We start from the raw sequence: 21,860 nt of genomic DNA, 5'->3' as shown, positions 1-21,860 counted from the left end.
TCTTCTGGAACCAAGCAATGGCAGGTTTTGGATAAGCCTCCTACACCAGCATTGGCTTTGAATATGTCTGGAATGAAGAGAGTTAAGTCCTCCTCTTTGATGCTAAGCATCAAGGGAAGGATCCAAAGAGCAAGACTACTCAAGCTACTATGGTGTTGATGTCTGTTGCTAGAGCCAATCCACCAGAAAAGGATTGGACTGTTACCATGAGTAGAAGTGTAATTTGTGTCGGCCTCTTCTTCAAGAACCAAACCATGAGAAAAAGATCCATCCAATCCACTGGTCTTCAAGGAACAGGATTGGGCAAAAACTCTTGTGGTGGAACCAGAAAACATTCCTCTAATCCAATTGTTGGGTATCTGGATGAGTCAGTTCCAAGGGAAGAGTAAAGAGCCTGCTTCACAGACTCAAATATCAGACTAGTATACAGTAACTCCTCACTTAAAGTCATCCTGGTTAACGTTGTTTCATTGTTACGTTGCTGATCAATTACAAAACATGCTCGTTTAAATTTCCTCAATACTCCCTTCTAACGACGTTTGGCAGCCACCTGCTTTGCCAATGCTTGCAGGAAGAGCAGCCCGGTGCAGCTAGCTGGTGGGGGCTTGGAAGCAGGGTGGACCGGCAGCCCCCCATCAGCTCCCCGCTCCCCTAAGTTCCCTGTGCAGCAGCCACCCAGCAGACTATCAATTGCTGGGCAGTTCAGCTGTCCCTCCCACCACTGCCATTTGCTGCTCCTGCCCTCTGCCTTGGAGCTGCTCCCAGGAGCCTCCTGCTTGCTGTGAGGGGTGGGGGGGGAAGAAGGAGGCTAATGTCAGGGTGTCCCCCTACCCCCTGCTCCTGCACCCCGCTTACCCCATTTCCATAGAAAGGTGGAATAAGACAGGGCTCAGGATGGAGGGAGCTTTCTGGCAGAGCTTCTGTCTCAACTTGCTGATCTACTTAAAAAGGCAGTGTACTTAGAGTGGGGTCAGTGTACTTAAAGGGGCAATGCGCATCTCTCTCTCTATCTCTCACACACATGGTGTGTATCTCTGTCTTTGTCTGCCATGCTGCCTCCCCTCCCTCCATTCGTGCTGCCTTGTAGATTGTGAGGCTACATTAACAACAATGTGTTAACCCTTGAGAGCTCAGCTGATTGATAGTTCATCATTTATCAGTAAGGCATTCCCTGGGAAATATCCCATCCTCTTACTTTACCACCTCACCCAAGCTTCACAATCATCATCGCTGTGTACCAGTATTAAATTGTTTGTTTAAAACGTATACTGTGTGTGTGTGTGTGTGTATGTATATATATAATATAGTCTTTTGTCTGGTGAAAAAAATTTCCCTGGAACCTAACCCCCGGCTATTTACATTAATTCTTATGGGGAAATTGGATTCACTTAACATCATTTTGCTTAAAGTCGCATTTTTCAGGAACATAACTACAATGTTAAGCTGGATCACCCAAGGGGAAAAAATGGTGGGTGCAGCCCCCCTATCAATGCCTCTCCCTCCCCCCCAGCATCTCCCACCCACCAGCAGGCCTTGCCAATCAGTGCCTCCCTCTCCCTGTCAACACCTACCGCCTGCTGCGGATCAGCTGTTTCGCAGCATCAGGAGGTGCTGTGGGGGAGGGGAAGAGCAAGGGTGCAGCGTGCTTGGGGGAGGGGGTGGAGTGGGGGCAGGAAGAGGTAGAGTGGGAAGGGGTGGATTGGGGCAGGGCCTGAGCGGAGCTGTGGGGGGAGCACCCCTCAGCAGATTAGACACTTTGCACATATGTTTACAGTCTGGTACCAAGCCAGCTTCCCAGCCAATTGTGGTTACGGCACAAATTCACCAATAAGGTCCATCTCTATCACAGTTGGTAATGAATCCTTGTGTATCACTGGAACAGGAATCAGAGAGTTTATTAGCAAATTCAAATCGATTCAAATAGACAGTCCTTCAGGGATGGGAAGGCAAGTTGAAGAAGTTAGGATTTCTCCAATACCTTCAACACCTAAGACTTCATCAGGATCCCCGAATAAGAGTTTTTCTCCAGTCTCTTTAATTCAGCCTAGACAATTTCGCTCAGAACTGAGAATGGGCCCTTATCAATAGCTGGACCTGGAAAAGAGATTTTACAAGCAAACTCAGTCACAGGATCCGTATGCTCAAAGATATTTTCAGCCAGAACTGAATGTGGCGTTTTGGCTAGATTGGCAATTTCCACCTTGGTTTAGGTGGGCTCATTCTCCTGCGCATTATTCCTCAGTATGGTAATAGACCTTCTCTGATTCTGCACCGAGAGGGCATTCGTGCTTCAGAGCTGAAGAGTTTGGATCTGCAAATAATGTGTAAAAGCACTGGATTCTTCAGATGATTTAGCTAGAGCTATAGCCTAAGCCATATCTTTAAGATCAGTGGGTCTTTGTTGAGATCAGTGGGTCTTTCTCCTGAGACAAGAATGAGAATTTAAGATCTTCTATTTGAGGGAGATGGTCTATTCAGTATAAAGACGGATGAGATCTGAGAGAAAATGAAAAATGTAAGCTCCACTGCTGGATCTTTAGGTATTTTTCAGACAACTTAGAGATCATCTCTTCCACTATTTAGATAGCTGAGACAGTACCTGCCTTCTTCATTGGCTTCTTACTTCTAAGAACATAAGAACTGCCATACTGGGTCAGATCAAAGGTCCATCTACCCCACTATCCTGTCTTCTGATAGTGGTGGCTCATGCCAGGTGCTTCAGAAGGAATGAACAGGTAATCATCAAGTGATCCATCCCTGTTGCCCATTCCCAGCTTCTGGCAAACAGAGGCTAGGGACACCATCCCTGTCCATCCTTCACAGAATCATAGAATATCAGGGTTGGAAGGGACTTCAGGAGGTCACCTAGTCCAACCCCCTGCTCAAAGCAGGACCAATCCCCAACTAAATCATCCCAGCCAGGGCTTTGTCAAGCCTGACCTTAAAAACTTCATAGGAATTAGATTCCACCACCTCCCTAGGTAACGCATTCCAGTATTTCACCACCCTCCTAGTGAAAAAGATTTTCCTAATATCCAACCTAAACCTCCCCCACTGCAGCTTGAGACCATTACTCCTTGTTCTTTCATCTGCTACCACTGAGAACAGTCTAGATCCATCCTCTTTGGAACCCCCCTTTCAGGTAGTTGAAAGCAGCTATCAAATCCCCCCTCATTCTTCTCTTCCACAGACCAAACAATCCCAGTTCCCTCAGCCTCTCCTCTTAAGTCATGTGTTCCAGTCCCCTAATCATTTTTGTTGCCCCCGCTGGACTCTTTCCAATTTTTCTACGTCCTTCTTGTAGTGTGGGGCCCAAAACTGGACACAGTACTCCAGATGAGGCCTCACCAATGTCGAATAGAGGGGAACGATCACGTCCCTCGATCTGCTGGCAGTGTCCCTACTTATACATCCCAAAATGCCATTGGCCTTCTTGGCAACAAGGGCACACTGTTGACTCATATCCAATTCTCGTCCACTGTAACCCCTAGGTCCTTTTCTGCAGAACTGCTGCCTAGCCATTCGGTCCCTAGTCTGTAGCAGTATAAGAGATTCTTCTGTCCTAAGTGCAGGACTGTGCACTTGTCCTTGTTGAACCTCATCCGATTTCTTTTGGCCCAATCCTCTAATTTGTCTAGGTCCCTCTGTATCCTATCCCTACCCTCCAGCATATCTACCTTTCCTCCCAGTTTAGTGTCATCTGCAAATTTGTTGAGGGTGCAATCCACACCATCCTCCAGATCATTTATGAAGATATTGAACAAAACCGGCCCCAGGACTGATGCTTGGGGCACTCCACTTGATACCGGCTGCCAACTAGACATGGAGCCATTGATCACTACCCGTTGAGCCTGACAATCTAGCCAGCTTTCTATCCACCTTATAGTCCATTCATCCACCCCATACTTCTTTAACTTGCTAACAAGAATACTGTGGGAGACCGTGTCAAAAGCTTTGCTAAAGTCAAGGAACAACACGTCCACTGCTTTCCCCTCATCCACAGAGCCAGTGATCTCGTCATAGAAGGCAATTAGATTAGTCAGGCATGACTTGCCCTTGGTGAATCCGTGCTGACTATTCCTGATCACTTTCCTCTCCTCTAAGTGCTTCAGCATTGATTCTTTGAGGACCTGCTCCATGATTTTTCCAGGGACTGAGGTGAGGCTGACTGGTCTGTATTCCCAGGATCCTCCTTCTTCCCTTTTTTAAAGATGGGCACCACATTAGCCTTTTTCCAGTCGTCCGGGACTTCCCCCGATCGCCATGAGTTTTCAAAGATAATGGCCAATGGCTCTGCAATCACTTCCGCCAACTCCTTTAGCACTCTCGGATGCAGCGCATCCGGCCCCATGGACTTGTGCTCGTCCAGCTTTTCTAAATAGTCCCAAACCACTTCTTTCTCCACCGAGGGCTGGTCACCTCCTTCCCATGCTGTGCTGCCCAGTGCAGTAGTCTGGGAGCTGACCTTGTTCGTGAAGACACAGGAAAAAAAGCATTGAGTACATTAGCTTTTTCCACATCCTCGGTCACTAGGTTGCCTCCCTCATTCAGTAAGGGGCCCACACTTTCCTTGACTTTCTTCTTGTTGCTAACATACTGAAGAAACCCTTCTTGTTACTCTTGACATCTCTTGCTAGCTGCAACTCCAGGTGTGATTTGGCCTTCCTGATTTCACTCCTGCATGCCCGAGCAATATTTTTATACTCTTCCCTGGTCATTTGTCCAATCTTCCACTTCTTGTAAGCTTCTTTTTTGTGTTTAAGATCAGCAAGGATTTCACTGTTAAGCCAAGCTGGTCGCCTGCCATATTTACTATTCTTTCTACACATCGGGCTGGTTTGTCCCTGTAACCTCAATAAGGATTCTTTAAAATACAGCCAACTCTCCTGGACTCCTTTCCCCCTCATGTTATTCTCCCAGGGGATCCTGCCCATCAGTTCCTGAGGGAGTCAAAGTCTGCTTTTCTGAAGTCCAGGGTCCGTATTCTGCTGCTCTCCTTTCTTCCCTGTGTCAGGATCCTGAACTCGACCATCTCACGGTCACTGCCTCCCAGGTTCCCATCCACTTTTGCTTCCCCTACTAATTCTTCCTTGTTTGTGAGCAGCAGGTCAAGAAGAGCTCTGCCCCTAGTTGGTTCCTCCAGCACTTGCACCAGGAAATTGTCCCCTACACTTTCCAAAAGCTTCCTGGATTGTTTGTGAACTGCTGTATTGCTCTCCCAGCAGATATCAGGGTGATTGAAGTCTCCCATGAGAACCAGGGCCTGCGATCTAGTAACTGCCGTGAGTTGCCGGAAGAAAGCCTCGTCCACCTCATCCCCCTGGTCCGGTGATCTATAGCAGACTCCCACCACGACATCACCCTTTTTGCTCACACTTCTAAACTTAATCCAGAGACTCTCAGGTTTTTCTGCAGTTTCATACTTGAGCTCTGAGCAGTCATACTGCTCCCTTACATACAATACAACTCCTCCACCTTTTCTGCCCTGCCTGTCCTTCCTGAACAGTTTATATCCATCCATGACAGTACTCCCACCAGGTCTCTGTTGTTCCAATCACATCGTAATTCCTTGACTGTGCCAGGACTTCCAGTTCTCCCTGCTTGTTTCCCAGGCTTCTTGCATTTGTGTATAGGCACTTGAGATAACTCGGTGATCATCCCTCTTTCTCAGTATGAGGCAGGAGCCCTGCCCTCTCGCATGCTCCTGCTCATGCTTCCTCCCGGTATCCCACTTCCCCACTTACCTCAGGGCTTTGGTCTCCATTCCCCGGTGAACCTAGTTTAAAGCCCTCCTCACTAGGTTAGCCAGCCTGCTTGCGAAGATGCTCTTCCCTCTCTTCGTTAGGTGGAGCCTGTCTCTGCCTAGCACTCCTCCTTCTTGGAACACCATCCGATGGTCAAAGAATCCAAAGCCTTCTCTCCGACACCACCTGCGTAGCCATTCGTTGACTTCCACGATTCGACGGTCTCTACCCAGGCTTTTTCCTTCCACAGGGAGGATGGACGAGAAGACCATTTGCACCTCAGACTCCTTTATCCTACTTCCCAGAGCCACGTAGTCTGCAGTGATCCGCTCAAGGTCATTCTTGGCAGTATCATTGGTGCCCACGTGGAGCAGCAGGAAGAGGTAGCGATCCGAGGGCTTGATGAGTCTCGATAGTCTCTCTGTCACATTGTGAATCCTAGCTCCTGGCAAGCAGCAGACTTCTTGGTTTTCCTGGTCAGGGCGGCAGATAGATGACTCAGTCCCCCTGAGGAGAGAGTCCCCGACCACCACCACCCGCCTCCTTCTCTTGGGAGCGGTGGTCGTGGATCCCCAACCCCTTTGCTAATAGCATTGATGGACCTATCCTCCATGAATTTATCTCGTTCTTTTTTGACCCCTGTTATAGTCCTGGCCTTCACAACATCCTCTGGTAAAGAGTTTTACAGGTTGTGTGAAGAAATACTTCCTTTTGTTCTGCCAAAGAAGGAATTAATAACTGTCTCAACGTCACTGTGAACAACAGCAAAACAGAAGAAGAAGGTCATTTAAACCTTCTAATAAAAAGAAGTCTGCGACTTCAACACATTCTGTGCCTAATTCAGGGTCACAGATTTACCGTAAGGTCAGAGAGCTGTAAACCATTCCTGTTAGACACTTCTCCTCCTCCGTTTGGGGACCACATAGCCCACTTTTATCACCCATGGCAATCAATAACTTTGGACAGGTGGATTCTAGATATTAGCAGTTATTTAATACAGTTCAAGTCCCCATATCCTCCATATCCTCCATATTCTCCCAACCCCCTCTCCCATTGACCTTGTCAGGGATACAGCTCAAAAGAACTTGCTGATTGCCAAGGTTCTTTCTCTTTTAGAGTCAGGAACAAGAGAGGAGGTACCTCATGAGTACATATGTTTATAAAAAAGTTCTATTTCTGCATGTTATCTCTAGTTTCTGTAATCCCTTCTCTTTTGCCTCAGGATTGGTTTGCAGCTCTGAATTTGAAAGATGCTTATTTCCATATTTCAAACAAGCCATGTCATCAGAAATATCTGTGTTTTATGGTAGGAGAAGACCATTTTCAGTACAGGGTCCTCCCTTTTGGCCTGTCAACTGCACTGAGAGTGTTTACAAAATGTCTTTTAGTAGCAGCAGCATATCTCAGAAAACAAGGAATATTTGTGTAGCCTTACATAGACAATTGGTTAACAAAGGCATTATCAGTGGAAAAGAGCCTGATAGGTATAAATCAGATGTTTACTTTTTGCCAGTCTGAGGTTATATATAAATTGGGAAAAATCACTCCTGAGTCCAATGCTGAGAATTGTAGGCCAGGCCTTTCCTCCATAAGGTCCTCCATACTTCTGCAATTTGAGGTCTCCAAAACAGAGGGTATTCTTTTTTCTAAGGTTAATGAATCTTCTAATATCAACCATGTCAGTTACTCCATACGTTTGTCTTTAGATGAGAGCTGCAGCACTATTATTGAGAAATTACAAACTGGGGTGGACAATATGCATTGAAAACTAATAAGCCACAGCAGGTATTATCTGCTCTGTGGTGGTGGACACAGGGTCAAAATGCAATGAAGGGAATACCATTAAATCTCCGGTTTCAGAGTAGCAACCGTGTTTGTCTGTATATGCAAAAAGAAAAGGAGGACTTGTGGCACCTTAGAGACTAACAAATTTATTTGAGCATAAGCTTTCGTGAGCTACAGCTCACTTCATCGGATGCATTCAGTGGAAAATACAGTGGGGAGATTTATATACACAGAGAACATGAAACAATGGGTGTTACCATACACACTGTAATGAGAGTGATCAGGTAAGGTGAGCTATTACCAGCAGGAGAGTGGGGGTGGGGGGGACCTTTTGTAGTGATAATCAAGATGGGCCATTTCCAGCTGTTGACAAGATCGGCTGAGGAACAGCGTGGGGGGGGGGAGGGGTAGAATAAACATGTGCTATCTGGAATAGTTACCTCAGATGCATCCACTCTGGGATAGGTGCCCTAAAATCTGAATGGTTACATGGATTGCTTTGAAATTTGATGTATCTCATGGGGACAGGGGATAGCATTAGTGATCCAAATTTGGGGTAATTTGAGCAAGGCATTTCTGAGTTACGTGTCTCCCCAGAACAGTTTCTTTGTGCTATCTTTTACTGTTAAACCGAGAGAATCACAGACCTCAATGAGATTGATGGCTATGCACTCATCCTTCAATTAACATAACTAAGCATAAGTTAATTACAATCCTCCACTTAAGACAAAAGGAGTTTTGGACTGAGAGGTTGGAGATTTCTACAATTTGTGAGGCTTGGGTTGCAATTTTATTTTGGGGGGAATATACTCAATGTCTTTGGGAAAACAAATTAGACATGTGGATGCTTCCTGGAGGGGAGAAACATTAGGGGGCAGAGGATGGGAGGAATAGGTAGACAGGGGTTAGTGACTGCAGCAAGGCAATGGCAACTATGGGGAGGAGGATAAATGGGAGTGGGTCGTAGGGGAGGGAAGATAGGTTAGTAGCTCAGGTGAGAAAGTGTGAGGGTTAGAGGGAGTGTATGGATAGGACACTGGGAAGGGGGACATGGGGGTGAGGAGTCGGGAGACTGTGGGAGAAAAGGGGTAGGGGCACCTCTTAGCCCAACATGCTCCCTTCCTGTTTGGGCCCAGATCTGGGGAGCCCCTGCAGAGGGTCTGAGTCCCCCACCATGCTTCCACATGTGAGCTGGCATATGGGGGCCTTGCCCCTCTGGGGGTGTCTAATGCCTCCCCATGTGTGTACCAGGATCAGTGCTCATCTACCCCACCCTCTGCCCTTGTGTGAGCTGGGTTCTGGAGAAGGGCTTGCCCGTTTGGGAAGGCCTGAGGCCCTTCCCTGCCCCCAATATGATCCAGAATCTGAGAAATTCCTGACCCTGTGGGTGGGGAGCTAAGAACAGACATACTTCATACATATCACAGGATCTAAAGTACTCAGATGGGGATGGGAACACCCACTGAGTGAATGGAGCAGTTCACATGTCTCAGAGCTATTGTTTCTGGTTTTATTCATCTCCAAGGGGTATTCTCATTCAGATGATAACACCCCATTGAGATGAACGGGCCACTTCACTTCTTTCAGAGCCTCCTTTGCAGAAGATGGATGTGCAGGGAAGTCCTTTTACTCCTCCATCTCTCTGTCCTTCCTATTTAAAGGATGATATTCTAAATGCGCTGATATTCACATGCTTGCATGGCTTTTCTTGAAATTTGCTATGCATTGTTGGGGTGCAGAGAAGGGCTGGTGAGATAAATTTGGTGTCATTTGAGTCAGGGGTTCTGAAGACAAGCTCCAAAAAAAAAAAAATAGCCATTTTTCAAAAAGTTTCTAGGTGGGTTTTTTTTTTTAAACTGAATTAGAGATCAAACTATTGCTGTGATGCAGGTTGAAATGGTCTCAGTCAGTTAATTTTTACCCAAGGTAGTGCATGGCACCCACTAAATCTTTGGAAGAGCCAAATTATGAATGGTAATTAAGAACATATTCACTCTTTTGCTTGTGTAGGTATGCAGTGTGAAAGGATTATAGTGCGATGCACCAATAAAGAAAAAACATTAAGAGGGTTTCTATGCAATCACTTCATGCATGCATGGGTAGTTTGAGTGAATGTGCTGACACCATTGCCCTTGATGAAAAAGCTACCACTGATTTTTCTAATCCGAACCTTTGTACACCTGTGCAATAAAGATTTAATATCTCATGTTGCTTAATATAACTTGTTTTTATTTTATGGGGAGGTTTACTGTGAACACAGCAGAATACTCAGCAGCTAGTCTAATTAATATTTTTATTATAATAGGTAAGAAAGAGCCAGAGAACTTTGTATGTGGGGGTGGGAATGGGAATGGGGGGACAGGGAAAGGGGTTGCAGCTGTGGAGGGGGTGGGAAACAATAGTGGGTGGTAGCCAAGCCTTTTTGAGAAAAATCTGTATTTTACTGGCCTGGGACGGAGGTGGATGCAAGTGGCTGCTTCCTGATCTTGCATCAGACTACTGTGATGTTTTCAAAGACAGAGTGCAGCAGTTTGGAACTGACAGAGTAGGCACCTCAACCACTAAGGGAAAAGAAATATGTGTGCTGCTAGGTTTGCCATCATGTGAATTCTGGGTGATTCCTGGATCATAAGGTTGCAGAAGCTTGTGGGAGAGCAAGCAGTACACTGTGACAAAGGGATTGTTAACTACAGTCTGATTTGGGTGGAGAGATGTTGCACACTGTGCAGCATCTAACCGATGACTTGAATGAGCTGCCGGACATTGTGGTGATTCATGCTGGTGGAAATAATCTGAGCCTTTTTCCTGGTGTGCACATAGAATGATAGAGATTTGAACTGGAGGAGACTGAGAGAGGTCATTGTGTGTTTACCCCACACAAAGCCTGAATAAATTAAAAGGGTCAATTAAGTCTGTGACAGGTGGCACCTGGAGGAGAGTCAAGGCTGATAAGCTCTGATCCACGATGAAGCCCAGTGGGGTAAGGGGCAGGCTAAGCTGCTATAAAACCAGGAAATAGAGAGTAAGAAGACAACTGCAGCACAGAAGTCCTTCAGTCACTGTCTGTCTTAGAGAGGAAAAAGAGGAAACCAGGGGAGAAGAGAAGCCCAGGGACCCAGGCCCTGTGTGGAGGGCATACCCAGAGGAGGCTGAAGAAGGAACCTGATAGCAGTGAAGCAGGCAGCAGCCCAGGGCAGCAGCAAGATTTGAGACAGTGAAGACCTTGGCAGCTGGTGTAGCGTTCCGGGGCTGGAACCTGGAGAAGTGGGTGGGCCCAGGTTCCTCTACCATCCACTGGGGAAGTGGCACAGACTAGGCTGTGGAGCAAAGGGACTGCCTGAGACAGTTTGTCCAGTTGGACTTTGATACTGCCCTGGAAGGGAAAACTATAGTGACCTGGCCAGAGGTTAAGTCACAAAGAAGGTGCACCCTGGATGATGAAGAAGGATGATTGTGTGCTAATCCCCAAATGAGCCAGAAGGAAAAACCAGAGAAGTGGGTAACAAACCCCATGATAGTCATCTAGTCCAGTCCCCTGCTCTGAGGCAGGACTAAATATTATATAGGCCATCACTAATAGGTGTTTGGAAATTTTTAAAAACAGGTTAGACGGTGACAAGAGATTTCACAACCTCTGTAGGTAACTTTTTCTGGTGCTTAACTATCTTTACAGTTAGGAAGCTTTTCTATAAAGTCTAACTCAAATCTCCCTTGCTGTAATTTAAGCCCATTGCTTCTTGTCCTATCCTCAGTGGATAAGGAGAAGAATTTATCACCCTTCTCTTTATAACAACCTTTTATGTACTTGAAGACTGTTATCATGTCTCCCCTCAGTCTTCTCTTCTCCAGACTATACAAACCCATTTTTTTCAATATTCCCTCATGGATCATGTTTTCTAGACGTTTAATAATTTTTGTTGCTCTCTTCTAGACTTTCTTCAATTTGTCCACATCTTTCCTGAAGTGTGATGCCCAGAACTTCACACCATACTTCAGCTGAAGCCTTATCAATGCAGAGCAGAGTGGAAGAATTATTTCTCATGTCTCTCTTGCACCTGAGCTAATATAGCCCAGAATTATGTTTGCTTTTTTTCAACACTATTACATTGTTGACTCACATTTAGTTTATGATCCACTATAACCCCCAGATCCTTTTCTGCAGTTTTCCTTCCTAAATAGTCATTTCCCATTTTTAATTTGTGCAATTGATTATTCCTTCCTAAGTGTAATACAATACACTGCATTTCTCTTTATTGCATTTCATCCTATTAATTTCAGACCATTTCTCCAGTTTGTCAGATCACTTTGAATTCTAATACTGTCTTCCAAAGCACTTGCAACCCCTCCCAATTTGGTATTGTCTTCAAATTTTAAAAGTATATCCTCTATGCCATTATCCAAATCATTTATGAAGATATTGAATAGAACCAGACCCAGGAGAGATCCAGGCTGTACCCTGCTTGACTGACTGTGAACCATTGATAACTACCCTCTGAGTACACTTTCACAACCAGTTGTGAACCCTCTTTATAGTAGATTCGTTTAAGCTATATTTCCCTAGTTAGCTTATGAGAATGTCATGTGAGACAGTATCAAAAGCCCTCACTAAAGTCAATGTATATCACATCTACTGCTTCCCTCCCTGTCCCCAAAATGTGTAACCCTGTCAAAGAAGATTAGGTTGGTATGACATGATTTGCTCTTGACAAATCCATGTTGACTGTTACTTACCTTATTATCATCTAAGTGCTTACAAATTGATTGTTTGATTATTTGTTCCATTATCTTTCTGGGTGCCAAAGTTAAGCTGACTGCTCTATAATTCCCTGGGTTGTCCTTATTCCCCTTTGAATAGATAGTTAATATAGTTGCTCTTTTCAGTCCTTTGGGATCTCTCCCATCTTCCATAAGCTCTGAAAGAAAATCGCTAATGGCTCAGAGATCTCTTCATACTGTTCCTTAAGTATTCTAAAATATCTTTCATCAGGCCCTACTGACTGGAAGACATCTAACGCGTCTAAGTAATGCTTAACTTGTTCTTTCCCTATTTTAGCCTCCAATCCTACTTCATTTACATAGATGTTCGCTACGTTACCTTTTTTGTGAAAATTGAAACAAAAAGGGTATTTAATACTTGCTGCGTTTTCCGTATCTCATACAGTGTATGAGAGCAGATTTGGACCGCATCGTAGAGTTGTGTCCAGGAGCTGTGATAGTTTTCTCTGAATTGGCTGGGGTGGGGGAGGGGAAGGAAGGAAGCAAGCGAATGAGTTCTATGGGAATCTCTTTTGTACCTAACTCTAACCAGGATATACTGTAATGGTGTGTATAAGGATTTTTTTCTTCCGCTTGGCATCCATCTTTGAAACCTTGTGGTGGATGTGGGGATGGAGAGTGGGCTTGGGGAGAGGTAGGGAGTGAGCTCTATGGGAATCTCTTGTGTACCACCCTCAACCCAGGCTAAACACACCCCTTAGCCTGTGATATCCTCCTCCATAACAATAATGTTATTGCTCATAACCCAGAAATCCTGCCCTAACAAACCAAAGATTAACTGTATGTCAATCACAATAATAAACATGAGGGTTGATTATTACCAGGCTGTGGATCAGTGCCCTGGCCCTGCTTTGCTGTCTCTCCATGCTTGTCCTTGCATCCATCCCCAAAGAGGTCATCAGAAAAAGGGCCCAGAACATCCTAACCCATGCTGCTGAGTGGGCTTATTTGGGGCTTGAAAGTCTGCATGCTGGGGGGTACACATTTTCAGATGGTAGGACAGGGCTGAGCTGGATTGAGTTGCAGAAACAGAGCAGGCCACGTGGAAAAAGAAAGGTTAAACTTTGAACAAGGATATATAAACAGCAGGTAACTTCCAGTCCATAGAGAAGAAATGGGAGTGGGTAGGGAATGAGAAGGCTGAAAGGCTGAAGGATACAGGGACAAGGAATTGTGGGAATGACGGTGGAGGCCAGTGTAGACTGGAGGGCAAGTCACCGCATCGTTACATTCACCATGTCACAAAGTGAGCGGGTAGAATGGCAGGGCATAGTCAACACTTGTTCTTATCCGCACTCCTAGGTGAGCGCATGGCTCAATTTCAGCACACTCCTGGATGCACATCTAAAGGTGTTGACTGAGGATGCTGGGGCAAAAACCTGTGGCTCGACATGCAGAAAACTGGAAGTGTAGATATAGTTGCCCTTTGTTCCAGGCACTTCATGTGAGTCAAGTAATAGGAGGGGAGAAAATAACAGCAGTAGAAATGTTTGTATACCGGGAGTGAAGATTTCAGGGAGTTGCATTCCCTGCTTGTGGGGGAAGGGGGCTAAGTACAGTAGTGAGAAGGGGGCCAAGTTGGAGGGAGGAACACAGTGAATGGGTCAGGGGCATGGCAGGGCTGGTGGGGCCCAGCTAATGTGGGGAGAGGGGAGCTGGCTGGCTCAGTATTGAAATTGTGGAACACTATATGTACAACTCTCTAAATGACTAGCTCCTACCAACAACATACTTTACAAAAACAAGGAAATTCAATGACATAAAACTACATTAATGCATGGTTAAAGTTGCTTGGTGGGATGTCATTCCCTTTGCAGAACACTGAACTGAGCAAAACTCAAACTACTGAAAACCAGGAAATGCACAATTAAGATTGTCCATGCAAGCTTAACTCTGCCGTCTTTCAGCAGTGCCCCAATATGCCCCATTAACACACAGTTTTCTCTGCCAACCATACAGTTGCTGAAAAGTACAATCTCTTTGCCTCCTTTTACAATCCACTCACTCTTACCCACACAACTCTACCTAACACTATTAAAAGATAGCAGATTGGGGGTGGGGAGGTTGCCCACACAACCCACCAAGCAACCTTAACTCTGTGTTAACTTAGTTTTTTGCCACTAAATTGCATATCAGCATGTTAGAATTGAGAGCAATCAATCAGGCCTTAAGAACATTTCTGCCTCAGCTCAGACACAGTGTCAGGTGGAAACAGACAATATGACAGCATTATATTATCTGAACAAACAAGGGGGAGCGCATTCTTTGCAATAGTACAGAGAAGCGACTCCTTCAGTCTTTAGGAGTGGTGTATAAATACACCAAGTAGCAATACATGAATCAGAGAAACACAATGTACAGGCAGACCAGCTGAGTCCATCAACCTCTCAAATACAGAAGCAGTTTCTGAAGAAGGAAATGGCAGCAGAGCTTTTTAGTTCGTGGGGATATCCTGTAATGACTTTTTTGCATCTTGCAGCAGCTGGAAGAGTTGGAGCTTTTGTCTGAGGGCAGGCAGAGACAAGGACTCGATATCAGATGCATTTCTGATGAATTGGGGCCAGAGTCTGATGTGTGCATTCCCTCCATTTCCCCTGATTTAAAGAGTGATAAAATAAGATAAGGCCAGAATGATTTTGTTAGCGCTGGCCTGGGCCAGGCAGCAGTGGTATCCAAATATAGTTCATTTGTCCAAGGTATTATACAAACTCCTACCATTAGTGTTGGACTTGTTGTCACAACAAGGAGTGGTGAATCACCCAGACCTTTGGTCTCTTTTCCTCACAACTTGGAGGATAGGATTCTGGGATTGTTAGAACAGTCTTGTTCTTTAGAGTTGAAAAATGTACTGATGAATTTAAGGGAAGAATCAACATGCAAATACTATGTTACAAACAGAAAAGATTTTTATTGTGGATTTCCATTTATGAGGTGGATCCATTTACTGCACCCATTAGCTGTAAATTGGAATATCTATTATATCTAAAAAGGTCGGTTTCTCCCTGTCATCTATAAAGATCCATCTTTCTGCAATATCAGCATACCATGTCTCTCTGGATAGTAAATCAATTTTTACTTATGATATAGTTAAAAGGTTTTTAAAAGGTCTTAACAATCTATATCCTCCAGTCAGGTATCCTGTACCACTTGGGATTTGACTTTAGTGCTTGTTCAATTAATATAACAACCATTTTGACCTATGCAGAGCTATATATTTTTCCATTTATAGATTAAGACAGTATTCTTAATACCTGTCACCTCGGAAAGGCATATGAGTGAATTACAAGCCTTAATAGCAGACCTACCATCTACTGTATTTCATAAAGATAAAGTAGTATTATGCACTCATCCAAGGTTCTTACCCACAGCGATATCCAATATTCATAAAAATCAATCTATAATTTTATCCCAAATCTCACATTTAGGTTGGTGGTGTTAGATTATGTACGATATATGTTAGGAGTGCATTAGCCTATATAGACAGAACTAAGCATTTCAGACAATCTCCTAACTTGTTTACCTTTTATAAAGAGAGGAACAAAGGTAGGTCTGTACGAGTGCAAACACTTTCCAGATGGGTTAGACTATGTATTAAAGAGGCTTGTGGTTTAAAGGATATCCCTTTTCCTAGGGAGTTAGTGCACATCCTACCAGGGCTAAAGCAGCTTCTATGGCATTCTTCAGACACATTCCTTTAATAGAAATTTGTAGAATGGCAACAAGAAGTACAATACATACTTTCACTAGGCACTACTTATTAGACTTAGAACCTAGGTTAGATGCAAAAGTTTGCAAGGCAGTCCTGCAATCATTATTTAGTTAGGACTCTGTTTTTTCCCACCCTCATGGGTCAGAATTACTTTACTTATTAGGCCACCCTATGGGTGGGAATATGCAGAGGACACTCAAAATAGAAATCAGGGTTACTTACTTGTAACTGGAGTTCTTTGAGATGGACTCTGCATATTCACACTCACCGCCACCTTCCACACTTCTTCAGAGACCTACTTATCAAAGGGCCTGGGGTCTCTGGATAAGGAACTGAGGTGGCTGGAGTGCCACACCTCTTTTATACTCTTGCTGTGGAACATTTGCTAAGAGAAGGAGAGAGGGAGATGTGTGAATGCGCCAACTGGTGCTGCTAGTTTGAGTTCTACCATTCAGGCTGCACCAGTCAGAGCATCCCATGAATGCAGATATGTAGAGACCATCTTGAAGAACTCCAGTTACAGGTAAGTAACCTTCATTTTTTTAGTGCCGAGAATGGAGATCTTGCAAAGTGACAGTGTGACGGCCTTGTTGTCTAATGGAGGAAAGTCTGAAAAGAGGATTATCCATCTGCAAATACTACTTATGGCTGGGGGATGCATCTCCTTTAGCTCAAGTGGTGAAGCTGCTGCTTTGTGACCTGAGACTTTAGTTCTAGTCCCAACTGGGAGAGATTGTTCTGAGCACAGTAAAACAAAATGTTTTCAACATGCCTGCAAGAGATTTGGTGGCTGAAGATTATTCAGAACCAGTCCCTGCTGTTCGTTTGGACAGGTTTATGTAGTCATATGTAAGATCTGACAGGACAGGTTTACCTACTCAGTTTAATCACACAGATATATTGGTCTAATGTTGTAGAGCACAGATACATGTCTAAAGATATAGCATATGGAGGTATCTGACCTGGCACGCTGAGGATCTTGGATTAATGGTGAGAGTGGGCACCAAGTATGCCTGGTGCTAAAACATGTCTTTTTTCTAAATAAATCTGAATTTTAAAAAGAATCTTGATGTTTATAGTCAACCTGAGTGTCTGCCATATTTGACTGGATTTACTGAGTAACAATGGCAACATTTGAAAGGTAAGTTGTTTAACTGGTTTAAAGCAGGCAAAAGGTTAAGAAAACATGAAGAAAATCTTTTAAAACTTAGTTATATTGCCTTTGGGTCCTTGCAGACCATAAATAATGCTTTCTGAAATGTATCCTTCTGACTACCCTGAGGGCTAGTAGGCCTCAAAGGTTGGTGGGTCTGATGGGTTTTCCTTTCAGCTTCCTGAATCTAATGTATGTGAAAGGGGGTTGGCCAGAGCTCACCCAGCTTAAGTAAAATAACCACAAGAAAAAGGTGCGAAAATAAATCTGATAGTGTTTTGATGACTGTTGTGCAGTTCAGAAAAAAGTATAAGATGCCTAGCATTTGAGGTGAAAGTTTCTCATATTATCATGTTTCAGATTAATTCACTTAACATGGGATCCCACATTCTAAATGCCATCACACAGAAACAGTCGGTGGACTTTACGGAGCAATTGGAGAGTGATGAACTGAAGCTGTTGTTTAAGAGGATATTGTTACTATGATTTTTTTTCTCCTGCAAAAGAATTTAGCATTCCTGGATATTCTTAGTTTTAAAAAATGTAACTAAATTAAAGTTCTTGTTGAAACACCACCATATACCTCTGTGCAGACTGGCTAATTCCTAAAGTTTTATATAAGCTAGCGGTTCTCAATCTTTTTTTTTTCTGAGCCTCCTCCCCTCCCCCCCCCCAATATGCTATAAAAATTCCATAGCCCACCTGCACCACAACTGATTTTCAGTAGATTAAAAGCCAGGGCCAGCATTAGGAGGTAGCAATCTGAGCAGTTGCCTAGGACCTCATACCACAGGGGGCCCCACAAAGCTAAGTTACTCAGGCTATGTCTTCAGCCCTGGGCAGGGTGGCTCATGATTCGGCTTTCTGCCCTGGGTCCCAGTGAGTCTAATGCTGGCCCTAGTCTCTGGTTTATGTTGGTGGCCCCCCTGAAACCTGCTCCTGGCTCCCCAAGGGTTCTCAGACATCTAGTTGAGAACCAGTGATATATGGCGCATCTAGGTCCTTCATTTTACCTCTGTTAAAATCTATCTCATACAAAACCCAAGTCTTCAAAAGGAAAGGAGCATGTAAAAGTGTAGTGACTGAGATTTTCTCATTGAAATAAAATTTGGCTGATATGTTAAAGCCAGGTTGTGTTAATTCTTATTTGTTTTTAGACATGTCACAATGCAGAACAAGTAAACCCCAAAACCATTATCTCTGCTTTTTTTCCATAAGGTTTTTGCATGAAACTCCTCCCAGTCCTGCAACCCTTACTCATGCACACAAACATATCCCCTATATTTCAATGAGAAATTAACTTGTGAAAAAGAATTACTTATGAGTATGCGTTGCAATCAGGCCTTCTTTTTGCTCAAGTAAACAGACCAAGATTGATCTGAAAAAAGGAAGAGGGGTGCATATTGCATGCAAATTCCAATGATAAGTATACTAGATTTATACCAATACTCTAAACTACAGGATTATTATGTGTAAGTGATTCTTCAGTCCCAACGTCTTAATTTAAATCACATGGAATTCCGGTGTTTAAGTGACAGATTCCTATTCTCTTAAAATGTTGCCATTGAGCAACAACCTATCATTATGTTTTAGTGAGTGACAATCAGTTCTGTAGGACATGTTGCTGGTTAACATAATTAAAGAGGAGCAGGAAGTGCCAGACACAGTGAACACTGAAAAAGACAAGCTTGTCAATGAGAATTAATAATGGTTTATAATTTAAATGAACATAATGCTTATGTGATGTAATGTGCAAAAATGAGACCCTGAATCTCACACTATTGCTCTTTTATTTAAAACAAAAGCATAAAAACAATAATTTTGCACTGAAATGTGACCATATTCTGTCTAATGTTATTTTGTTTGGAAACTGGGGGTTTTTTTTGCTGGAGAGGGAATAGATGGGAAATAGATTTTGTGCCATATGTAAATAAAATATTTGTTACTAAATCTACAAATATATATGCTCTTTTCTTAGAAAACAACAGTAATTTAAAATTCTCTTTACAGTGCAGTTGCCTAAAATTACAGTAAATTGAAAGCTTTCTGCAGGAGCATTCAGTCAATGGGTCCTTTCACTTTTTTAGCTTTAGGAACATTGATTACAAATAGGTGAAAGATACTTTTATTCAGCAGAAAGATGCATTTACTGTTAAGTAATGGGGTCCAACTTATTTTCAAGGAATACAGAAACAAGAGGTGGTGTGTAAAAGGCTGGATGATAACTCCATTGTACAGAACAACTACTGTGATCCAGACAGTAAACCACCAGAAAACCAAAGAGCCTGCAACACTGAGCCTTGCCCGCCCGAGTAAGTACTATGGACAAATGGTAATTTATCAACTAACTGTCAAGGCAATCATTTTTTTTTATATAGAAAAATCTGTGAAATATTTACTTTTGGTGAAACGTGGTATAAAATACAATTTCCTGGTCTTGTCTTAGGATCCCATATTATCATGCAGGAGACCTGGGTTCAATTTCTGGTGCTGGCTTCTTGCTTTTCAGGCCAGAAGAAGCTGGGTGAATGGTGGAGGCACTACACTCTGACCTAGATGGGGCCCTTGTTTGATTAATGAGCAGCATTAATAAGCATATAGAAAAAATCTGTGAAGTCCAGTCTCTGTTGGACAGAAAGATGGTATTGAATCAGTTTCTTGAAGGTTGAATGTCGAGTATGGGGAGGGATGCTGAGAATAGAAATGAGGGACATCCTTAAGGCGCCAACATTGGCACAGAGGAGTTTTAAGATGAGAGGGAGAATTAACAGTCAATGCCTTTATAATAATTCTTTCCAATTAAAAGGTTCAGTAGATATTTACATTATGAGCTAAGAGCTTGCTGTATTTTCAAATTGTATCAAGTTAAAATTTGTGATAAGATTTTCAAATATGATGCAATCTATACATAAACTTTTAGGTTGGCCCTACTATCTACTGGTAGGGTGACCAGATAGCAAGTGAGAAAAATTGGGGCAGTGGGTAGGCGATAATAGGCGCCTATATAAGACAAAGTCCCAAATATCGGGACAATCCCTTTAAAATCGGAACACGTGGTCACCCAATCTATTGGTAACTTTTTTATCAAGTGACCTTTACTGACCAACGTATGGAATGACATTAACAATGACTGCTTGGCATCTAACAGGAGGTGATGAGTACCTTGTAGGATTAGGTTCCTAATTGGTTATGTCTACTTGCTTTTAGTTTTTGAAGATAGCTCTATGTTACATTACAAATAAAATTAAAACCACAATTTGTATGGCAAGGAACTAGACTTCAAAAGGGATCAATTTACTTTAAAGCTGTAAGAAACAGGTGAAATATTTCACTTTGAAAAATAGTTATAGTACATGTGCAATAATTCCTTTTTATAATTATTGAGATAATTAAAACTTTTACTGAAACCAGTGAGAGAGATACAACATTTTGTCTCTTCATAATAATTCTGCCATACCATGGGAGACTGGCAATGCTTATTAACAAGGCCCTGCTCAAATCTGCCAAGTCAATTTGGCATATACCTGCCTCTGACTACCTCCAAAATGACCAGCAAGAAGTACTAAGTGTTAGGATATAGATATTCAGGCCTGTCTGCAAAGGCCTGTACTTTAAGAATTTAGGGGTATTCTTATCACTTGGCTAGTTCTAGAGGTATAAAAAAAAGAATCAAAATCACTGTCTGCTGGTGTAAGGGCCTTCTCTTACTGTGACAGTTTGAGGCCCTGTTCTTAGGCTAAGGCCTTTGGCTAAGCAGCAGAGGCAGCCATAAGCTAGGAAGTGAACAGTCACATCCTCACATTCCAAACTAGTCACATTGAAATAAGGTGCTATTGGGCTGTCAGGCACTATCAGGACAGGATTGTATTCCTATCACCTCCAGAGAAAGGGAAGTGCCTAGAAAATGTAAAAGGAAACTTAGTTTGATAGCATCCTGTCTGGCAAGAACTCACTTATCAATAGCTGGGATGTGAAATCCTCACTTCTGTTATGTTTTGTCATTATAGTTCCCACTTTGCTATTGTTTGTCTATAATCTCTGTCTGGTTCTCTGATTGTTTCTGTCTGCTGTATAATTAATTTTGCTGGGTGTAAACTAATTAAGGTGGTGGGATATAATTGGTTAGCTAATCATGTTACAATATGTTAGGATTGGTTAGTTAAATTTCAGTAGAATGATTGGTTAAGGTATAGCTAAGAATATTACTATATAAATTAGGGGCAAACAGGAAGTAAGTTGGGATTCGAAAATAAGGAAAAAGGAACTTGTATTTAAGCTTGCTGGAAGTTCACCCCAATAAACATCGAATTGTTTGCACCTTCGGACTTTGGGTATTGTTGCTCTCTGTTCATGCGAGAAGGACCAGGGAAGTGGGAGAGTGAGGGAATAAGCTCTCTAACACTAAGTACCAGCCAACGGATTTGAATATTGTTATCAACACCTGGCTCCCTGGTCATGCAAGCAGTCTAGGAGATATCAAAGGAACCGGGTTGTTCAAAGACCACCCCTTGTGAGAAGGACCTCAAGTTAGACCTTATTGATTGGAAGGGCTAGTTTTCAGTGAGATTTCAGCTGATAGTAGCTAACTGTCAAACGCTTCTCTCAAAGTATGACATCCTTAGTTGGGATCAGCTCTCCAATTTGGTAGACAAACTACCAAAATAACATCAAGAGGAGATTAAGTCCCTTATGT

General features: G+C 43.2%; 1 protein-coding gene across 3 annotated transcripts in view; it reads left to right on the top strand.

The window, feature by feature from the left end:
- ADAMTS6 (ADAM metallopeptidase with thrombospondin type 1 motif 6) overlaps nt 1-21,860 on the top strand; it is a gene marked incomplete at its 5' end in the record, with an annotated part of 323,894 nt that overhangs the window by 267,111 nt on the left and 34,923 nt on the right. For all 3 annotated transcript variants that reach the window (XM_084627958.1, XM_084627957.1, XM_084627956.1), the window contains one exon: nt 19,350-19,479. In XM_084627958.1, the coding sequence (XP_084484084.1) occupies nt 19,350-19,479 (130 nt within the window). The remainder of the gene's footprint in view (nt 1-19,349; nt 19,480-21,860) is intronic.

Source organism: Lepidochelys olivacea, assembly GCF_965140295.1.
Source record: "Lepidochelys olivacea isolate rLepOli2 genome assembly, chromosome: 5".
Lineage (NCBI taxonomy): Eukaryota > Metazoa > Chordata > Testudines > Cheloniidae > Lepidochelys > Lepidochelys olivacea.
The sequence above is the reverse complement of the archived record's forward strand: the minus strand, read 5'-3'. Positions and strand labels throughout refer to the sequence as shown.